The 18,479-nt window shown below is 36.7% G+C and overlaps 1 protein-coding gene across 2 annotated transcripts in view; it reads right to left on the bottom strand.

Annotated features, from left to right (window-relative positions):
• UBN2 (ubinuclein 2) overlaps positions 1 to 18,479 on the bottom strand; it is a 52,780-nt gene that overhangs the window by 9,873 nt on the left and 24,428 nt on the right. For both annotated transcript variants that reach the window (XM_012569094.5, XM_072923338.1), the window contains exons 7-16: positions 16,724 to 16,794; positions 15,904 to 16,033; positions 14,452 to 14,570; positions 13,690 to 13,803; positions 12,231 to 12,374; positions 8,863 to 8,913; positions 7,494 to 7,536; positions 5,286 to 6,818; positions 1,095 to 1,341; positions 280 to 369 (exon numbers count right to left, since the gene is read on the bottom strand). In XM_012569094.5, the coding sequence (XP_012424548.4) occupies positions 280 to 369; positions 1,095 to 1,341; positions 5,286 to 6,818; positions 7,494 to 7,536; positions 8,863 to 8,913; positions 12,231 to 12,374; positions 13,690 to 13,803; positions 14,452 to 14,570; positions 15,904 to 16,033; positions 16,724 to 16,794 (2,542 nt within the window). The remainder of the gene's footprint in view (positions 1 to 279; positions 370 to 1,094; positions 1,342 to 5,285; positions 6,819 to 7,493; positions 7,537 to 8,862; positions 8,914 to 12,230; positions 12,375 to 13,689; positions 13,804 to 14,451; positions 14,571 to 15,903; positions 16,034 to 16,723; positions 16,795 to 18,479) is intronic.

The following is an 18,479-nucleotide window of genomic DNA, read 5'->3' as shown; positions in this document are numbered from 1 at the left end:
TTGTACAGTTCAGTTTCTAGAATTGTTGCAGCAAAGTAGTGGAATTTTTTATATATTTTTTTTTGTTGTTCCTGACATTGAATAGAAGTAAGGAAAAAAAATCATTCAGGTTCCAAAAATACTACTACCATAGAATAAGTTCTGCCAGCTGCTCCCAAAGTTTGTCCCTGTGTTGTGTCTTCTCTAAACTAAGTACTGGTGTACATTATATTTCAGTCGAAGGCAGAAATCTGACTTTTAAGTTAAAAATAAATAATAAGAAATATATCATGTCTTTACCTGTGTAAGCTTGCTGCAAGTGAGCAGGCAGAGGTGAGTGAGACAGTGTTGCTGCATGCTGAGCACCTGGCTGTAAACCCTTCAGTAAGTCTGTGGGAAAAAAAGGGGGAGCAAAGATAAAAAATAGATCTTGAGGACAGAGGCAGTCTCTGTGAAATAAATTTTTGTTTTTATAGTGTAGCTGTAGTAGCAGGCTTATCTTCACAACAAAGAATAAATACCTGATAGCATTCTGATGGCTGGAATAAGTCAAAGACAAACCTATGCAAATATAGTTAGTCAATAGCCAGAGCAAGGACCATGCCTTACTACTGGGATGCAACTCTTCAAATAATTTGGTTTGGCAGAAAGACCAACATTTTATATGGATTAAGAACATAAATAGCTTCTTTATAAACAATCAGAAAAAGTAAATGCCATCTTGATTGGTGGTTCTTCGTAAGAGAGCTGTTTGATTTCTGAGATTGAGTCAAGGCTACTTTGAGGAATCATCATATTAAGTTTTATTTGAACATTTGAAGACATTTAAACTACCTTTCTAAAAATAAGGTATTAGAATTTAACCCAAAAAAAAGTACGTTCAAAACTAAACATATACCATGAATATAATAAAGAAGTTAAGCTTATCAAAGGTGATTTCTAACGCTTTGGTAAAAATTTTCTTTACATAATACCTGTGAAGGAATCCCATTTACTCTGCTCTACGTATTTTCATGAGCCAAATCTGAGTGCCTCAGGACTTTATTGCTTCCCTACTCAATTTCCATTTTAAGAATGTATCTTTCCTTACAGCACAGTGTCATAATTCCACTCACTCTGAGTTAGGCTGTGGTGGAAAGCCGCTGAGGTAGATCCCGAGGTGGTTGTCACTCCAGCTGTGTCTGTCCCAAAGCCAAGCAGCTCCAAGGGAAACTGGAAGGGCACAGTCACAGGAACAAGGCCACCCAGCATCCCAAAAGGAGCTAATGGTGCAGATGTCACGTTCTGACTGGTCACAGACAGGGGTGATGCCATGAGAGTCAGAGGTGAGGCATTAGCCAGTAACGATGCTCCTGCTGTTGACTATGCGAAAAAAAAAAAAAAAAAAAAAGCAGTACTTCAAGATTTTTAAAGATCTGAATTGTATTCTTTAAGGATATAAAAATCAAGTATTCCCTGTTAAGTGTTGCTCTGTTGAGAAGTATATTAAACTATTAATGAATATCCACTTATATACCCAGGAAGTCTTCCCAGTGTTCATTTGCTAAGCAAGCACAATTATATTGCAGATTCAGACATAAAAGTATGGTTCATCTGTCATGTTTTTCTCATCAGCCTTACAGGTACTTTCCTTGATTTCCTTTCTAATTATGCACTGGGTCTACAGTCACAATGTAATGCAGTATCTTCTATTAGATTAATAATATGAAATTGTCCACCACAGATCTGACGTTCTTTAGAAGTACAGTGTTACAGCTCTCTCCTTTCCAAATCAGTGTCTTAACAGAACATTATTTCTAAAGAAGCTGCAGAGAAACAATGAATTCTGAAAACTAAGATTCATACGTAAGAATCCCCAAACTTAAGAAGCTAGGTTAGCAAAATGCATACATACATATGTATGTAGAGGTGTGTATGCACATGTCAGAGGAAAAGGCAAAGGAAAATAATCTCTCCACTATAAATGTCAAAATGAAGTTAAATTCACTGAGCTTTAAAATAAAAATGCAAGATTAGCAAGAACATTTTATCTACACCAGCTCCCAAATCACATTAATTCCTCTAATATTAGATCAGCTCATTCTTGTTTAACAATCTTTCCTTCAGTGCACATACAGTAATTTCATATGCTAATGTTCAGTCCTCTAATTATCTACTACAAAACAGTTAGTATAAAAAGCACTTTGAATCAGACTCCAATGCAGATAGTGTAGCTATTTGAATTAAAAAGACTCAGATGAAATAGGATTTCAAATCTGTGCATTTTTACAAGTAAGCGTCAACTAAACCCAAAATTTAGAATAATTTTAACGAACACATGAGCTTAAAATGAAAATGACATTTCACTGAGTTCTGTAATAACAACTTACAGAGAAAGCAAAGTCATGAAATCTCCTAGCATGGATAATTTTTGATTACCAGTTTTGGTCTTAAGATATTCCAATGAAAGCAGCTAAAGAAAGGACAGTTTTTTCTTAAGAGAAAACACACTATTTTAAAACAGTGGCCCTGTAAAGGGAATTTACCTACAGGTGATGTTCCCAGGAAGTGTTCATATTGATCATCTTAAAGGTACCAAATTCTACAACATATTCTATCCCACAAGCAGAAAAAAAAAGAATGAAAAGTATCAACACACTATTATTCTCTTTTGCTTTTAAAAGTACTAATTTCACAATAAGCTTATGTACAAAAAATTGACAACTATTCATTGTCTATGTAATCTAGTAAAGGGCAACAATAAAAGCCATACAGTAATGTTTTGCAACTGTGAATTTGTAAAATGCCTGAAAACAAAGTTTGTAAAGTGCTCTGCCAAGACCTTGCTTACTCACTAAAAAAGGAGAGAGAAGTACAGTGAAGAAAAGAGCTACAGAGCATGCTCTAAAAGAACTGCAGTTCAGATGTTTCTATTTAACCCATATACAATAGTTCTTAAAAGGGTGCATCCTGGTCCCACAGATCTGATTGAGATCCTTAGAAGTGTAAGCCAGATTCTGCTCAAGAGTACTAATGGTAGGTAGAGCTTTTTAAGGAAATCCCACATGTACTCTTTGGCTTTGTGTCCTTAAGATGGAACTTTCTGTGAAGCTTCAGCAGGTATAAACTTGTGTTCTGGTAAATAATTGTGTCAATCAGAAGTGGAAAATAGGGAAACACGTCTTGGAAGCTTCCTGGTTAAGTACACCTTTATTATCACACAAAATAATCTAGTTTCATCTTTAATGTAAGCAGACCAGAATATTATAATGAGCAATGCAGGTACCATTCTCATCTTCTAACAGCATCTCAAATAGGAATTAAATCCTAAGGCCTTAAAAGAAAGGAGATTCAGTCTTATGTGAAGTTTTAAGAGGAGTAAATAAGTCCTTAGTACATTGTTCCTAACAACTAGTCTGGAATTGATGTTGGTTCAGCAGCCAGCCATTACACCTTTATAGCTAAATAAAAACCTCTGCTATCACAAATCTCTTCCCCTTTAATGTACTTGAACTGGGAGGTAATTTAATTCTAATCTTTCCTTGAATGTACTCCACTGACTAAGCTCCACAGTGCATAGCAGTAACAGCCTTATTCTATGGTTTATCTTCTTGGATTTCATACTGTTCTTCTGAACCATTTTTAGGTTATGAAAGTAATTTCTGAAGTGTCAAAAAGCCCACATGAAAGGTCTCAATAATTATTTTAGTGATACCATATGCTGCTCAGTACCTACAGCTGATTTACCCCTTTCCCTTATACCAACACACCTTATTTTGCTGTTTTATAGTATGGACTCATGTTACTTGATTATTCACCACACACCCCCACACTTCAGTGCTCTTCAGAAGGACTGTGGCCAAAATGGATTTAATTACTCGGGTGATCAGTGTTTGTAACAAAAAAATTACTTGCCTTCAACTACAGGAGGGGGGTTTGCCTGAATTCATCTCATCATCCAGCACAATACTGCTTGCTTCCCTTCTCTGTCATCTTTAAGCTCTACCACACCCATTTGCCATTTTGTTCTACATCACAGCCATTGCATCGACAGAATTCTGCTGACTGCACCAGAAAGAAACAACTCTCTTCCCAGTCCATTCATTGTAGCCCTTTTTGTCTCCTCCAGATACCTTCAAGAGTACTCAAACTGCACTGGACTTGGTTCAGCTTTTCTCCAGACCCTACGTGGTACCACAATGGCCTGTACGCAGCATAGTCTGGGGATCTTTTTGCCATTCAAAGTACCCAGTGCAAGTGAATGCTGTGTCAGAGCCTGCCAGACTTTTATTGCTGACTGTTCCAGTAGAGTAGGATGAAAGACCATGGAAGCGTCCTGTAAAAATCATCTTCCTCCTGTTATTCAGCTGTATTAAGAAGAATTTGATGGCAAACTAAAAGATTATAAAATATTACCAGAAGTCAAATATACATCACTCCCATGCAACTGCACTGTTCAGAATACTAAGTTTTTCATTTGCTGTACACCAAGAATATAATTTAAAGCAATACTAATTTTCTTAAGTATTGATGACTTCAGCATAGAAAGCACTAGAGAGAAAAACATCAAATCATATCAGTAATTAAGGATTCTCAGTAAAAAGAGCACAGCTTGGGAAAGCAGGTTGTCTTCTGGGTAAATAACAGGCTTATATGTTTTAGAATAACAGTATCTTCAAAGTATTTGTTTTGTTTGATTTTCCTTGTCTCTAGTGATAGTATAAGCTTTCAGTTTCTAGGGTATTTATACATTAATGGGGCGTCTCATCCAGTTTGACTAGATGCTACAAAATAAAATACATAGTCACAAACACAAAAGAAAAGCCCTTGCAAGTGTTAATTACAAGTCTTGAATTACACTCAACCATAGGCAACTGAACTCTAGTTTTGACACTAATCATGAAGCCTTACAACAAATGTAAGAAGACACCTTTTATATGACCATTATTAGAAATTTGTAAATATGAGAGAATACACAAATCAAATAATGCAAGTACATACCACATCCCCTGAAAATATGGTCACACAAAGCTTACCTCTTCTAGTGCTGTTAAAAGAAAAAAGTGAATTCTTTCCCACAGTATAGACCAAGAAACAGTTTACAGTGAGGATTTGTTCCACACTGATCCTTGCATTTCACATCAGCTGGAAATACATATTCTTTAGTGTGAAATAGTTTAGTCAGTATCAGCATTATGCTTAGAAAGGTAAAAAATTAAATTTATGACATTTACAAATCAAGATAAAATATACTAAGAAGAATGTTTACAAAATAAATGTGATAAACATTAATGTAAGGCTCAAATGTGAACTCATTCAGTGCATACCTGCACGCTGGCTGCTACAACTGGAGACCCTGAGGCAGAAGATGGTCTGTGTGGAGTTGACAATTGTTTAGTAGCACCCTGTGTTCCACTTCCTGCTCCCCCAGACAGACTAGTCCTACTAGCTCCACTTGAGTTAAGGTTACTGCCTCTGCTGGCAGGTACATTCATTCCAACTCCACCCAGATTATTTTTACCAACAGTTCCAGAAGGAGAAGAGTTGGGCAATTTTGAAGAAGCCTGAGGGTTTTTTGCAGGCTGAAGGCCTGAGGTGCGATTAGAGGACAGCAAATTCACTGTAGGAGACTGCCTGCTGATATTTACGCCACCGGTCTGTTTATGAAGGGGGTTGTTGCTGGAGTGACTACTCTGGGAAACTAGTGCACTTGAACTGGAAGAACTGGGTGTTGTTGCAGGCCTGGGGGATGAGGTGGACTTGGATGAAAATTTAGGTGATGCATTGGGCTTCGGTGTCACAGAGGGCTTAGATGAAGTGGGCTTGGGAGAGGCAGCAGGTTTGGGAGAGGCAGCCATGGAGAAGGGAGGTTTGAAACCCTGGGAAGAAACTTGTGACACCATAGCCTTGGCTAAATAGTTACTAGAGGTAGAGGTGCTGGATGTTGTCCGAGAAACCAGTGGGTGAGACACTTGGGAGCCACTTCCGGATGAGGGATTAGACAAAGGCAGGCGATACACTACAGACTTATCTTGAGCCTTGATGACTGGTGATGAGCAAGAGAGTTTGGGATTACTACTCAATTTCACCACGGGATTGGTCTGTGATTTACTAATAGTTGCTTGTAAGGGAGATACGTATTTCTGTTGTACAGCTGAATGCTGGTGCACCTTTGTCACTTGTGATGTTGAGGAAGTACCACCTTGAGCCTCAGCAGATGATACCAAGATATCCTTGGTTCTTTGAGAGGAGGTGGAAATAGCTGCTTGAGTCTTACAGGAAGAAATGTGAGTCTGAGAAGAGGAGGAAGCAGCTTGGATCTGACTTGACCTCTGTAGTCCTTGTTGAAGTAGTTTGGCTGGCAAAGGCTCTAAGGAAACCTTGGGATTTTGAATTGAAGATCCAGCAATAAGGCCTGAAGAGATACCAGTGTGAACTAAGTCCTGGGGTTTCTTTGGTACTGGCCCTGTGTGACCAGCAATAAGACTTGATGAATGGGATGTTTGAGTGGGCTCTACTTTCTTTGAAGTTGCCAGAGGCAACTTACTCATAATGCTTGCTAGTTTCTCCTCCCTCAGCCCAGGGCGAGGTCTGGATGTTGGTGTGTCTATGGTAGACCCAAGAGGTGACCCCTTGGCACCATTATTGATAACTGCCAGAGCATCAGAAACAGAGTCCAGTGAGGGTGGGTGGAAAGAGAGGTCTTCATCCAGCGAGTCATCCAAGCAGATCGTCTCTGGAGCTGCTGTGCAGCTAGAGCTGGCTGGGGTGCACACAGCTGCACTTGAACTCAGTACAGAAGCACAACTTGAATTGACTGAAGACATACAGGTTTTCTGTTCCTTTTTTGGACTGGAGTCCTGAAAATGAAGGGATAAGAATCATCAGGTTTAATAGTCTTTCTGAAATTGATTTAAGTTGATCTTTAATGTAATACTTTTATTCAGTAAATTCAGACAAACCACAGATCTACTACTGAAAGTTTCATATTAAGATACTTATGATACCTAGGTGCTGGAACCCTGTGTGCTAATTCAGTATTTGGATCTAAAAATCTAGCGTTGTTGCTCCACATAACTAAAAATGTCCAACACAGTGAAGAACAACTAGTATTATCAAGAATAGGGTAGCTAATCTGATCACTTAGTAAAACTGCTACTGAATTAAGACAACACCTGGTCATGTCAGATGAGGACCTCTATACTATGGCATCCTTCCAACTGTACTGTTTTCCAGTGTTGCCAAGTTTAACACATACTGAAAACACACAAAGCACACATTCAAAAATGTGAAACATCACTGGAACTAGTAGCTTTTCATAGTCAATTTTCAAAAACCTAATACAGATTAAAGTGACAAAGCTATAAAGAGGTATTTTGTACTACATTCTTTAAAGTAATCCACCACCAAGTCAATAAGCAGTGCCTGACAAACCTTCTGTAAGAATTTTTCAGGACCAGAGGCAGAAACAGGTTGTATCAAATGGTCACATTGGACCATTAACTGGATATTCAGATATCTTAATAGGCTTTTACCTTCACTTTGGGTTTAGGGGCCAGAATCACCTTCTTCTTTGCCCTAAAACAGAAGGGATAAATGTGCATCAGAAGACAAAAAAAAAGGCAAATGATTGTCATTTCAAGTGTTACCCTGATTACACCCCAATGAACTAGAATGATGGCTACAGGAGTCCAGCTTTAATAAGACGACATCCTTGAAATGAAAAATGGCTTAAAATATAGGGGGAAGGAAAAATAACACAGTATCAGTTCATTTTTCTGATCATGCATCTCTGTGTAAATAGTTGCAAAGTCAACTGAATTGATGATATAACCTGACATAAAGATCAGGGTATATCCAGAGAGCTGGTTTTGTTTTTCTGATTTAGAAGAACTTCAAAATTATGAGTTTGTCTACTTAGTATAGCTTTGTCTATACTGAAGTCTTCTAGAATAGCAATATAATTTCACTTTTTACATTGACATTTTTGTCCCTGAGGAGAACGCTTCCTATTCTCATTTATTTCAAACCAGATAAAAACAGTTGTTTCTTTCCCCCACAAAAGGAGTTTGTTGCTTATCAACTATTAAAACAGTTGTACCTAATTTGTTGCAAGAAGTAATTTAGCAAACTCAGATTTTCTTCTGCAAGTACATGAACTGCAGTTATGCAAGTAAGGACAGCATTAAGGCTCATTAGTTATCAGCTTCAACTTAGAGGTTCAGCATTTCACACTTTATTTCTTTGAGGGCAATCAGCAGATTTACATCTTGTAGGCAAATTTTGATCCTTTCCTAAGCAACTAGAAATACACCTCGTTAAAAAAAGACTTTACTGTAGGTGGACCATGACTCAGTTTTGATGTTATGTAGAAAAATACCCTATGCTAATCACATTTATCACAAAAGTTGCAACTGGGGTTTTATTTAAAGTTATAACAATTTATTTGAATTCTGTCTGAATATGGACAGCTTCTGAGAGGCACACAGTGTTGTCTGAAAATAAAGAAGATAAAATCCCACTAAGATACACAGACTTCCATGATTAGGGATATTTTTGAGGAAAAGAAAAAAGCAGGAAGTACTGCAGTCTGAGTTCAGTTTAATAGGCTGAATGTCAAAAATTAGGCAGCGTGTAATGCTTTGAGTAAAAGGTATTAATTCAAGAATTAATACCCCTGGAGTTATCTAGCCACTTCTCAAGTGAGTTAAAATTTAATGCCACAAGAACGTTACAGTTATATGCCTAAATTAGAGCATTAAAAAAGATTATAAGTATCTTCAAACAAATCCCAAAGTACTTCCCTTTCCTTCCCTCTGTCTAAAATAGGTAGCAGGAAGATGAGAAAAGATGCTCTGCACAACCTAAAGATCTTGTAAAGCATGTTGTCCCTGTTATACTCACGGAGCAGAAGTGAGGTGATTGTGAACACTTCGGCTTTCTTTAAAAAGCATCCTAAAAGAGTGGTGAGAAAAGAAACATGAAATTATTCTACAAAGACAAATAGCATATGACCACTAAATACCCAAATATCCTTTGGTTTTCAGAACCAGCCTGTGATTATCTGTCCCCAAGGGAATTAATGATTACTTTGCCATGCTGTCATGGTATAGGTCTTGGCATCCATGAACAGAAGATCTAAAAAATTGTAATAATTTGCATTTATGCTCAAAATACCTCAGTAAATGACCAAACAAAAATCAACATAAGAGAATATTACTTCCTTCAACAGGACAGAAGAAATACACTTTGAATGCTCTCTCCTCAAAGATGAATGAAATAGTTAAAATATAAAATAAAAGATTATTGTAAACTCTTCACACTACATGTCCAACACACTGATCCGTAGGCTTGGGTTTGTGGTTATTAATCTCTTGTGGGGTTTTTTTAAAGCACAGAAGATAAAAGGCCAAACACAGTAGCCAGGCTTGCTTCTAGCTTTCTTCAGTACTTTTAGTACTGAAAAAACTTTAGTAAAAGGTTTTGAAATTTTAATAAAAGAAAAACTTTAGGCTATTTTGTATTGCTTCTCTAACTTTAGTTACACTGGACTTACACATACATACTACTACAGAGCCAAGGAATGGCAGGAGCCAGTGTGACAAATCTCAATACTTGCCATGCTTTTATTCAATGTTTTCAGCTCCTTACTTGCCAAGTGGAAAGTGAAAATGATTGCTGACTTGTATCTACCCTACAGTTTACTATTCAAATGCAGCTATGAATAGACAGTGTAAACTTGGGTCACCTTCCTTGTTTCCAGATAGGCAAACTAGGACAGACAACATTTTCTTACAGCACTGCCATCACATTGACACTGACCACATCATGAACAGCTGTCTAAACAAGTGCTTTTCACCACTGATAATACAGCCTGCAGAGCTACAATAATTACAAAATATCTGAGTACCCAAAAATCTCATGTCATCTGGTAAGAAAACACTGATCCTCTCACTACAGTTCAGTGCCTTACTTCTCAGATTCTATTTCCAGCTCTATGTTCCCATTTTCTTCACCACACTAACCTCCAAATCTGTATTGCATTGTTCCACCAGAGACTACTGAATGCCTATGAAGAACATCATGGAGCAAAATCAATATTCCTCATTACATGTTTAATGTGCCACCTCCCAACCTATACAGCTTCTCCAGAGTATTTCCCTTCCCACCTCCTTCTTGGTGCTTTATCCATTCCTTAATCTTTTCAGTTTGGAAATGAAAATTCAAAATTAATCACAGGTGGCAGTAATTTGTAGCATCAGCCTTCAAGATTAAAAACAAAATTTTAAGTACTATAGAAGTACAGAAATCAGACATGGTACAAAGAAAGGACAGGGCAGTATATGAGGTCCCTTGCACCTTTAACAATCCTTTGATTCTGTAATTTCCAGTTATGATCAATACCTTATCTCTTTATTCCTTATGAAGTTATAAGAAACATTAAATACAATTAACTTTGAAAGTGCAAGAATTTTTTCTTCTAAGCTGAACCCACAAAGTTCTGGTACCATACACTATTCTGATTAGTAAGAATTCCTTAAAAATACATGGTCAGTAGATCAGTTTTAGCATTAAATACCTAATTTTTTTCCCCCAAGTTTATATAGGTCCTTCTTACCTGAGGCCACATATAAAAACGAAAAAATTATAAGCCTTCAGCATAATCCCTAACATAACATGCCAACAAAATGAGCATTCAGAATACAAATTGCGTGCTGTATTAGGAATTACCACTGCCAGACTCCAGGAAATACTTTCTTTTCCTCTTTCTATGCAAACCTGTTTGCCTACAAATTACAGTACACCACTTCCTTAACAGAAGGCAGGAAAGTGCCACTCAGTAGATACAGGACAATTTGTAAATCATTATGGTACTAAAATCACCCCATTAGTAAATTAAGTCTTGCTGGTTAACAGGAAGTTATGGTCTGTCACCTGTTGGGGTTTGTTTGGTCTGTTGGTGGTTTTGGGGGGCACTTTGGTTTTTTGTTTAGTTTTTGTCTTTTGTTGTTGAAGCCAATTGTATGGATAGTTTAAAAGCTCAGGAAAATTTTCAGCGGACTTATCAAATGGAAAGGAGAGAACTGTATGTTTTATGGCTTTCCAATACAAAATTTTAACATGCTTCACTTCTATATATTTTTGAATCACCTCACACTATCTCTTGACTATTTCTCCACTATCATCAGTGATCTGTCTTATCTTCCATTCTTAAACTAAACTGGGATTCTCTGTCTCATCTAATTCAATAAAATCTTTATAACAGACAACATCTCAGTCATTAGCATACTTACACAAAAAACTAAAAAACTGGACAAAAACAAGTCAGCTGTATGCCAGGAAGTATAAAACTTCATTTTTTCATTTTGTTACTATTTAACCAGCTATTTCTACACTGACTGATCTCAGAAATATCTAGTACAGCTATTTTTACAGCTTGATACCCATTTGATTTAACTAAAATAAAGGTATTCATGAGCAAGTTGAGTAGTTTATCATTTAGCTTTTACAATCAGGTTGACGTTTAATGAAATTATCTTTTGCAGTGGTTGCTCAAGAGAGAAAGAACTCAGGCCAAACCATACTTGCTCCTCTTTCACTCCAAACCATTAGAAATCTCTGCCAAACCTGTGTTTCAAAGCAGTTTACTATTGCTCCCATTTTATTTCTCCCTCTCTTATGTGTGGTTGTTTCTTCTTACATCTGTAAGAAGCAAGTATAGAAGCTGGTGCATTTTTAACTACTGTAAAACAGGGCATCCCAAGTGCAAACAAGAAATAGAGAGCAAAAACCTTAAGTCTGTTGTGAACGCTGCTATCGAAATTCTAGCTTGTAATTTTAAAGCCTGTGTGAGCAGTCTGATAATGCAGTGTTCCAACATACAGGCAAAACTGATTTCTAGATCATTTATCACTTCCTCTATCACATAAAGAACTTTCCAAGCTGTTACCCTCCCACCTCATACTTTCTCCTGAAATGAAGCATGCTTCATGATGTGTTAGAAGTGGCAGCAAATTCAGTCTCTAGGAGATGATACAAGCAAATAGCTGTCCAAGGAAAACAGTGGGTTTTTTCACTCTCAAGCTTAAAAACAACAGAAAATTAATTTTAGAAAAATATTTGCTCTTCTAAACTATTCCAGCTTCACAAACACACTCCTAAGTTCCAACCAATATCAAATGTACATGGTTGAGTCAAATGTAAGACAATAAATAAGAACCAAAGAAATCGTTTACACCAAAATGACTAGATATCTGAAGCAGTTATCTTACCTTGCCTGCATCCAGCCTTTAGGCCAAAGTGGTTTCACTTCTGTTTCCATGAAGGTTTTGAGGTAATCTTCAGCAGACTGACTTCTATTTGGCTCTAGCTCATAACATCCCAGCTTGATCTTGACAAGATTACACAACAGAGACCTGCAAAAAGAAGCAGAAGAAATATATTTTGAAAGACACAGTCCTTTCAAAAGCTCAGCAGAAAAATGTTAAGAAATTGAAGCTGTCTACTGATAGTTGCAGGAAGTGCTCAGTTCCAGCTGTTTTTTGGAAGTTTATACTGCACAAACCATTGCTACTACAAACTGGTATGCTCTACCATTGTCACTTCTCCATTTTCAGACTCTTACTCTTATTTTCATCCTACTATCATTTTGTAATTTGTTTTACATTTTCTTTGTGGTTTTCTCACAGTTGGAACATCTCCTTTTACTCTGCTCACACTGACCTCTGATTTGTCTGAAAGGAAGTGAAATCCATTCTACACTGAGTACTTCTACAGAGGATTCTTTCTGACAGGGATTTTGTCTTTTGTTCTTAAAAATATAGAAGTGCACAGTTAAGTAACATCATCCTTTCAGAGTCTCTTGGACAAAAAAAGCAACAGATTTAAGCATCTCTCTCCCCTCCAGTTCAGTCCAAGCTATATTGCTTGTACATATTTCATTAAGCTTTCTTCCCTGTTGTCTTCATATACTTAAAAGACTTGTTGAGAGAAGTCCACCAGCCCCTTTTAGTAATACATACACATATATACACACACACTTGTACTAAAATTATCTTAGATCTTTCATGAGAAATTACTAATTTAGAAAGATGTGCTTGCTTAAAAGTCTAGATTATTTAAATAATAGTCATCCCAGTTTTCAGAAAAATCTGTTCTAGGAAACCAAACTCTAGTATCAGATCATTTCAGTAAGAATCTGTGCTACTCTCGAGAGATAAAGAATTTGTGTTCAGAGAGAACAGAAGGGGTTAAGATGATTGCATCGTTCTAGTTGTTGTTGGACCGGGAGGCTTGCCAAAATCCTTATCAACAGTTTTGATGGTCTGTCCTCCTATGGCAGAAATCTCTAGTGCTCGTTGGTGTTTTGTAATGTATTCCTAGAAAGGTGGGAAGCAGTTATAACACTGCTTACACACCTGTTCTTTACCTAAAGAGGTTCAAAGTCCTGGAGTCAGAAAATTCTCATCTATTTGGATAAAGCAGAAAAACAAGCAGTGAAACTGGAAAGGGCTGGACACAGGATGATTTTCCTTTCGAGTTAAAGATTAAGATGTTTTACCATTACAGAATTCCAGTTTGCCTATTTAACACCAACAGCCTTCAAAACTTCTCCAAGGTGTACTTCTGGGAAAAATTATTTATTCAACTGTATCATGTAATGTCATCCTCTTGGAGATCACTTTATAAAGTCAGTGAAAATTCTTGGTGGGAAATGTAGTTTTGTCTTACCTCACTGTGTCATCCCAGTGAAACTTCTTTCTGGGTCCAACAACCCTCTTTCCAGGTTTCTCATCATCATCTTCCTCTGATCCATTTTTCTCTCGTTCATCTTCTGCTTGCAACCTACAGTTGGAACAATTATTTTCTTCAGAATTATACTACACAGACAAAATATGTAATTGAAAAATGAGTGTCATTCTAGGTGTTGGGGGGAAAAAAATAACCCACAGAGGACCTGTTAAAGATTTTTGCTATACTTCCTTATAGAATAAACAGTTTTATCTCCCTCACCCCACTGCCTTATGGTTCTCAGACAAGTGAAAAGGACACACTGTACATATGTTTTCACTGATGCCCCAATGAGCTTCAAGCAATGTCTCCACTGGGAAGTGGCAGGATACTTATCAAACTATTAATACCTCTCCGAGTCTAAAATTAGTTAACTATAATCCAAACAATAACAATAAACAAGGACAAAGTATATCAATAATCTCAACACACTATACTCCTCCATTAATCCACCATTTTAGGAATTAACCAGTAATCTTTCAGATTATTTTTTCTATCAAGACCTATCTCACTCAGTTTATGGAGTTTCTCTCTGATGTGCAACAATAATACTTACACAAAATTAAGTATTTTGTACAATTAAAAAAAAAGACACCCTTAAACTGGAGCTGAGTGATTTTCTGAGCTAAGGAAGTAACAACATGGATACAAACTTCCAGCTGGGTTCTAAACAGGCTTGCACAGCTCTCCAGAATAACCTACTTGGCATTCTTGGCTTGATTGCGGGCCTGACAGTCCTCTTGATACTTGCATAACTGCTCAGGCATGACGTTACTGACAGCCAGTTTCAGCTTCTGCAATGGCTCTCTCAAGCGGTCATCCTGTGAAAAGAGGAGTACCAAAATAATCCCATTAGATGTAAAATAAAGAGCATTTCAGATAGTCTCATGAAAATTTCTGGATCAGTCCCAAGGTAACATTCCCAGTACTATTTATGGACTGAGACAGACAATTCTACATGGCACTTGAATCCTGTTAAGTGCAACAGCATTATATAAATGCATGCAAGTCTTGAGATCAGAAACAACAAAAGACAGTCACAAATAAATGTGTCATGAACATTCCAAAACATTATGGCATGCTCTCTTTAAATAATGATTTTAAATTAAAATAGGGAAGGGGAAAAAACTTAAAGGGGAAAAACTGAAATAAACAGACCAATCAATATCTCACCACTTACAAATAAATAGCCTATTAATCAGGTTTCCAAAAACTGTGGTATAAAAACATCCTAGATAATGACTAAAAGATGAGTATGTATTATATTATCCAAGTAGTGGATTGTAATTACATGCAATTTATGTACCTGAAAGGTAAGGACTATGTATTTAAATATTAATAAAAATATTAAGAATTTAAAACATTAAGGTAATATACTATACACTTTGCTACATGTTTTAAATTCACTTTCTACATCTTCTGACTTTACATTATTAATTTTAATTGCCTATTGAAAAGAACTATAATATTCTTTTATGTTTATCTGCTTAGAAATAGTGTTTGAATCTGTTTGCCTTATTAGCAAGCACTGAGATCTCTGCATTAACCTTCAGATCCTCTGCAAGACTTAGTCCTGGATTTTATCTAAAGCATCTGGTCAGGGTACTTCAGATCACAGATAACTTTTCTATTAAACAGGAAAACAATCTTCAAAAGCAAAATAACTGAAAATGGCATATAAAGTATTTGCAAGACCTAGCCACAAAAGGAAATTTGAACAAATAATACAGGCTGGATCATCTATTATCCATGTAGCCTTCCTTTTTTCTTGACACAAAAGTGATAACAAAAGTATGCATTTTTAGCCTATCATAATCATTATTACTGTGGCTTTCTAAATCTGCCGCTTTGAAACGTACCCTGTGACTACAGTAATACTTAGTGATGACAGCAGAAACACTCCTTAATAGCCTGTATCCAGCTTTCAAGATGAAAGCACTTCATTCTCAAATAAAGACTCTGAAATACTTAAAATATTTGTTCCTAACGTAGTGACAATATCACCTATATGGAAAGAAGCTTTTAAACTTCTCTAGCAACTGATACAAAATATTTTTCTTGATTTGAGGCTGTGTGGCTACTCCTCTACTCTGCTGCAGTCCTCCTTGCTGTCACATAATTGACTCCTGCTGGAGCTCCTCTCCCCATCATTACCTGGACGTTGAGGTGTAACTTCTTCAGGCGCTTTATCAGCGTGTCCTTATTGCACGGCACGAAAGCCTCCAGGTGTGAGTACACTCCATTGCGGATGGCAGGATTCACCTCCTGTAACTGCAGCTCAATACTGACAAACAAACAGGAGACACTCAGAGACACACTCCAAGGTAAAGATGACATCTGAACAAAAACCTAAGGAAGCTTTAGAAACATAGCATATTCTGGCTATGCATACCAAAAATAGCAGCTTGGAATATTTTCAGATAAGCTTTTTTAGAAAAGGAAGAAGTCCTAATCAATGGCAAGAAACCATTCATGTATGAACTTATCCAGCAATGTTGAACACTCATTCAAATTAATTTATACCCACCACTGTGAATCAAAATTTATACACTCTGACTGTTATAGTCCTCTAAAGATTACTTTTATTTCTTAGAATATCAACATAGAACTTCCTATATTAAACCCTTAACCGAAGATTACAAAGAAAAAAATCTGGTGTTTGCTCTCATGAAAGCTGAGATCCTTTGAGTACCAGAAGTGGGAGACAGGAGTAAATAAAGGCAATTTTGTTGAATTTTACACATGAAGGCAAGGACCAGGGTACTACAAAACATTTTACACTGGATAAAGATAGACAAACATGATAGGAATTGTATGCATATATAAATCTCTTCAGCTAATAACTAGCTTAGACTTATCTACCTTCATTGACTTTTAAGGGATTTGCTGGAACAACCTCAATAATACTTCCTCTTCTGTATTTTTCCTTTCACCCCCTTTCCAAAAAGGTTCGGTTCTACAGATAAGCACTTACTCCAGAAGAATATTATTCATGTCTTGTGTGAAAAACTTCTTCCTGCCTTCTTCATCAAACATCTTGGCAGCCTGGAAATACAATTAAAGAAAAGCATTCAAGTTCATAGAGTATTTTGAACCAACAGTCTTTGTATGTTTACTTTCACAGCCATATCATATTCTTATTTCCCAGAAAACGTTACTTGGAAACGAATAAAGAAAACCAAGCTATTCTCAGCTGCTTAGAAAAAAACTGATGATTGTTATACTCAAATATACACACCTTGCTCTAGGGCAGACAATCATTCTGTTTAGGATCTGCCTGGATCACTGATGTAAACACATTCATCTTTTGAATAACCATTAAGATAATGGTAGATGCTTTATCACCATCACCACCACCAACATTCTAGTATCTCTGTTTTAAAAAGAGAAGCGTTGTTTGACAGGTCAAGAAGGCAAGAGCATTAACTAACACATTTCTACTCCATCTTTTTCTACCTGTTATGTGCTTCATCCAGTTACATATTTCCAGCTTTCTTAGAGCTCTCTCAAACCTTTGCTGCAATTTCTACAATGGGATTATATATGCTAGAGGAATGCCTCATCACTCTTTTCTGCTGCTGTCCAGCATTCTTGCCATCTTTAGACTGTATCTTTAGTATTTTTGTCTGGTATTTCTGTTCTTTTTATCAGAAGCTTTTACTGATCTCCCAGCAATTCCCATGCAGAGTACTTTATTTTTGTTCTTATCACCTAGATCCCTTCTTTTTTTTTTTCCTCACAAGGAATGAATGACAGCTTATAGGACAAAGCCAATTCCCTGTACCATTCTACAAAAATCAGTAAGAACCTTTCTCTAGCGTACATCTACTCTAGAGAAATTTACAAGTCGAGAAAAGAGTCCTTAAAAAAACCATAGAATGGTGACTTTCAATTACATAGCTAAAAACGACAAATAAGTCCAAGTGTTAATGTAATTAATTTATTACTATTAAATACTTACTGTTCTTGCTCTTTATAACTGACCCATCAAAATTTGAAAGAAAACTATTTTCTAAAAATCGTGAACTCTACCTCCCTTCCTGTGTGAACTGCACAGGAAAAGAGTGTGACACTGTCTAAGCCGTAAGGTAGGCCATTGTCTGAATGCTTTATTGCTTCAGTCATGAACACTGATACTGGAGTTTAAAGTTTCTGCAATGACTGCATTCCACCCATTGTTTTCTACCATAAATACAGTTGCTGAGGGAATGGTACTATCTGTTTAAGAACACTGAAGCATTTGTCCTGCTAAAAAAATTAGAACAGTTATAGATGCTTGCAAGTGATAGGGTACCAAAAAGACAAGTCAGAAAGTCTTAAATCTAGTACCTTTATGACTAATTAACACAAGGATTAGTGTCATCATCTGGTCTATATAAACCAGAAAGAAAAAGCTTTAACATTTTGGTCCCAGGTAGACCTTGAAAGGCAATTCCAGCATTATATTATTATGCTGAACAGCATTGCTGGCTTTTAAAGAAAGAAGCACTGGCAGATTCATAAACTTCATCACTATTACTAACTATGGTTGGGTTTTCCCGGAGTGATTATCTTGACAGTGACCTTCAAAATAGAGAAAAACCCCTTTTATTTACTTTCCTTCTTGTATACAATATTGCCTTCTGTCATGGTAGTACAGAATAACCCACTCAGGGAACTAGAACACATCAATCTATCAAAGGACGTCAGGAAGTTTTTATTGCCTTTAGTCATTGGCTTTCTAATATTAC

The sequence above is a fragment of the Taeniopygia guttata genome, chromosome 1A (assembly GCF_048771995.1).
Source record: "Taeniopygia guttata chromosome 1A, bTaeGut7.mat, whole genome shotgun sequence".
Classification (NCBI taxonomy): domain Eukaryota; kingdom Metazoa; phylum Chordata; class Aves; order Passeriformes; family Estrildidae; genus Taeniopygia; species Taeniopygia guttata.
The sequence above is the reverse complement of the archived record's forward strand: the minus strand, read 5'-3'. Positions and strand labels throughout refer to the sequence as shown.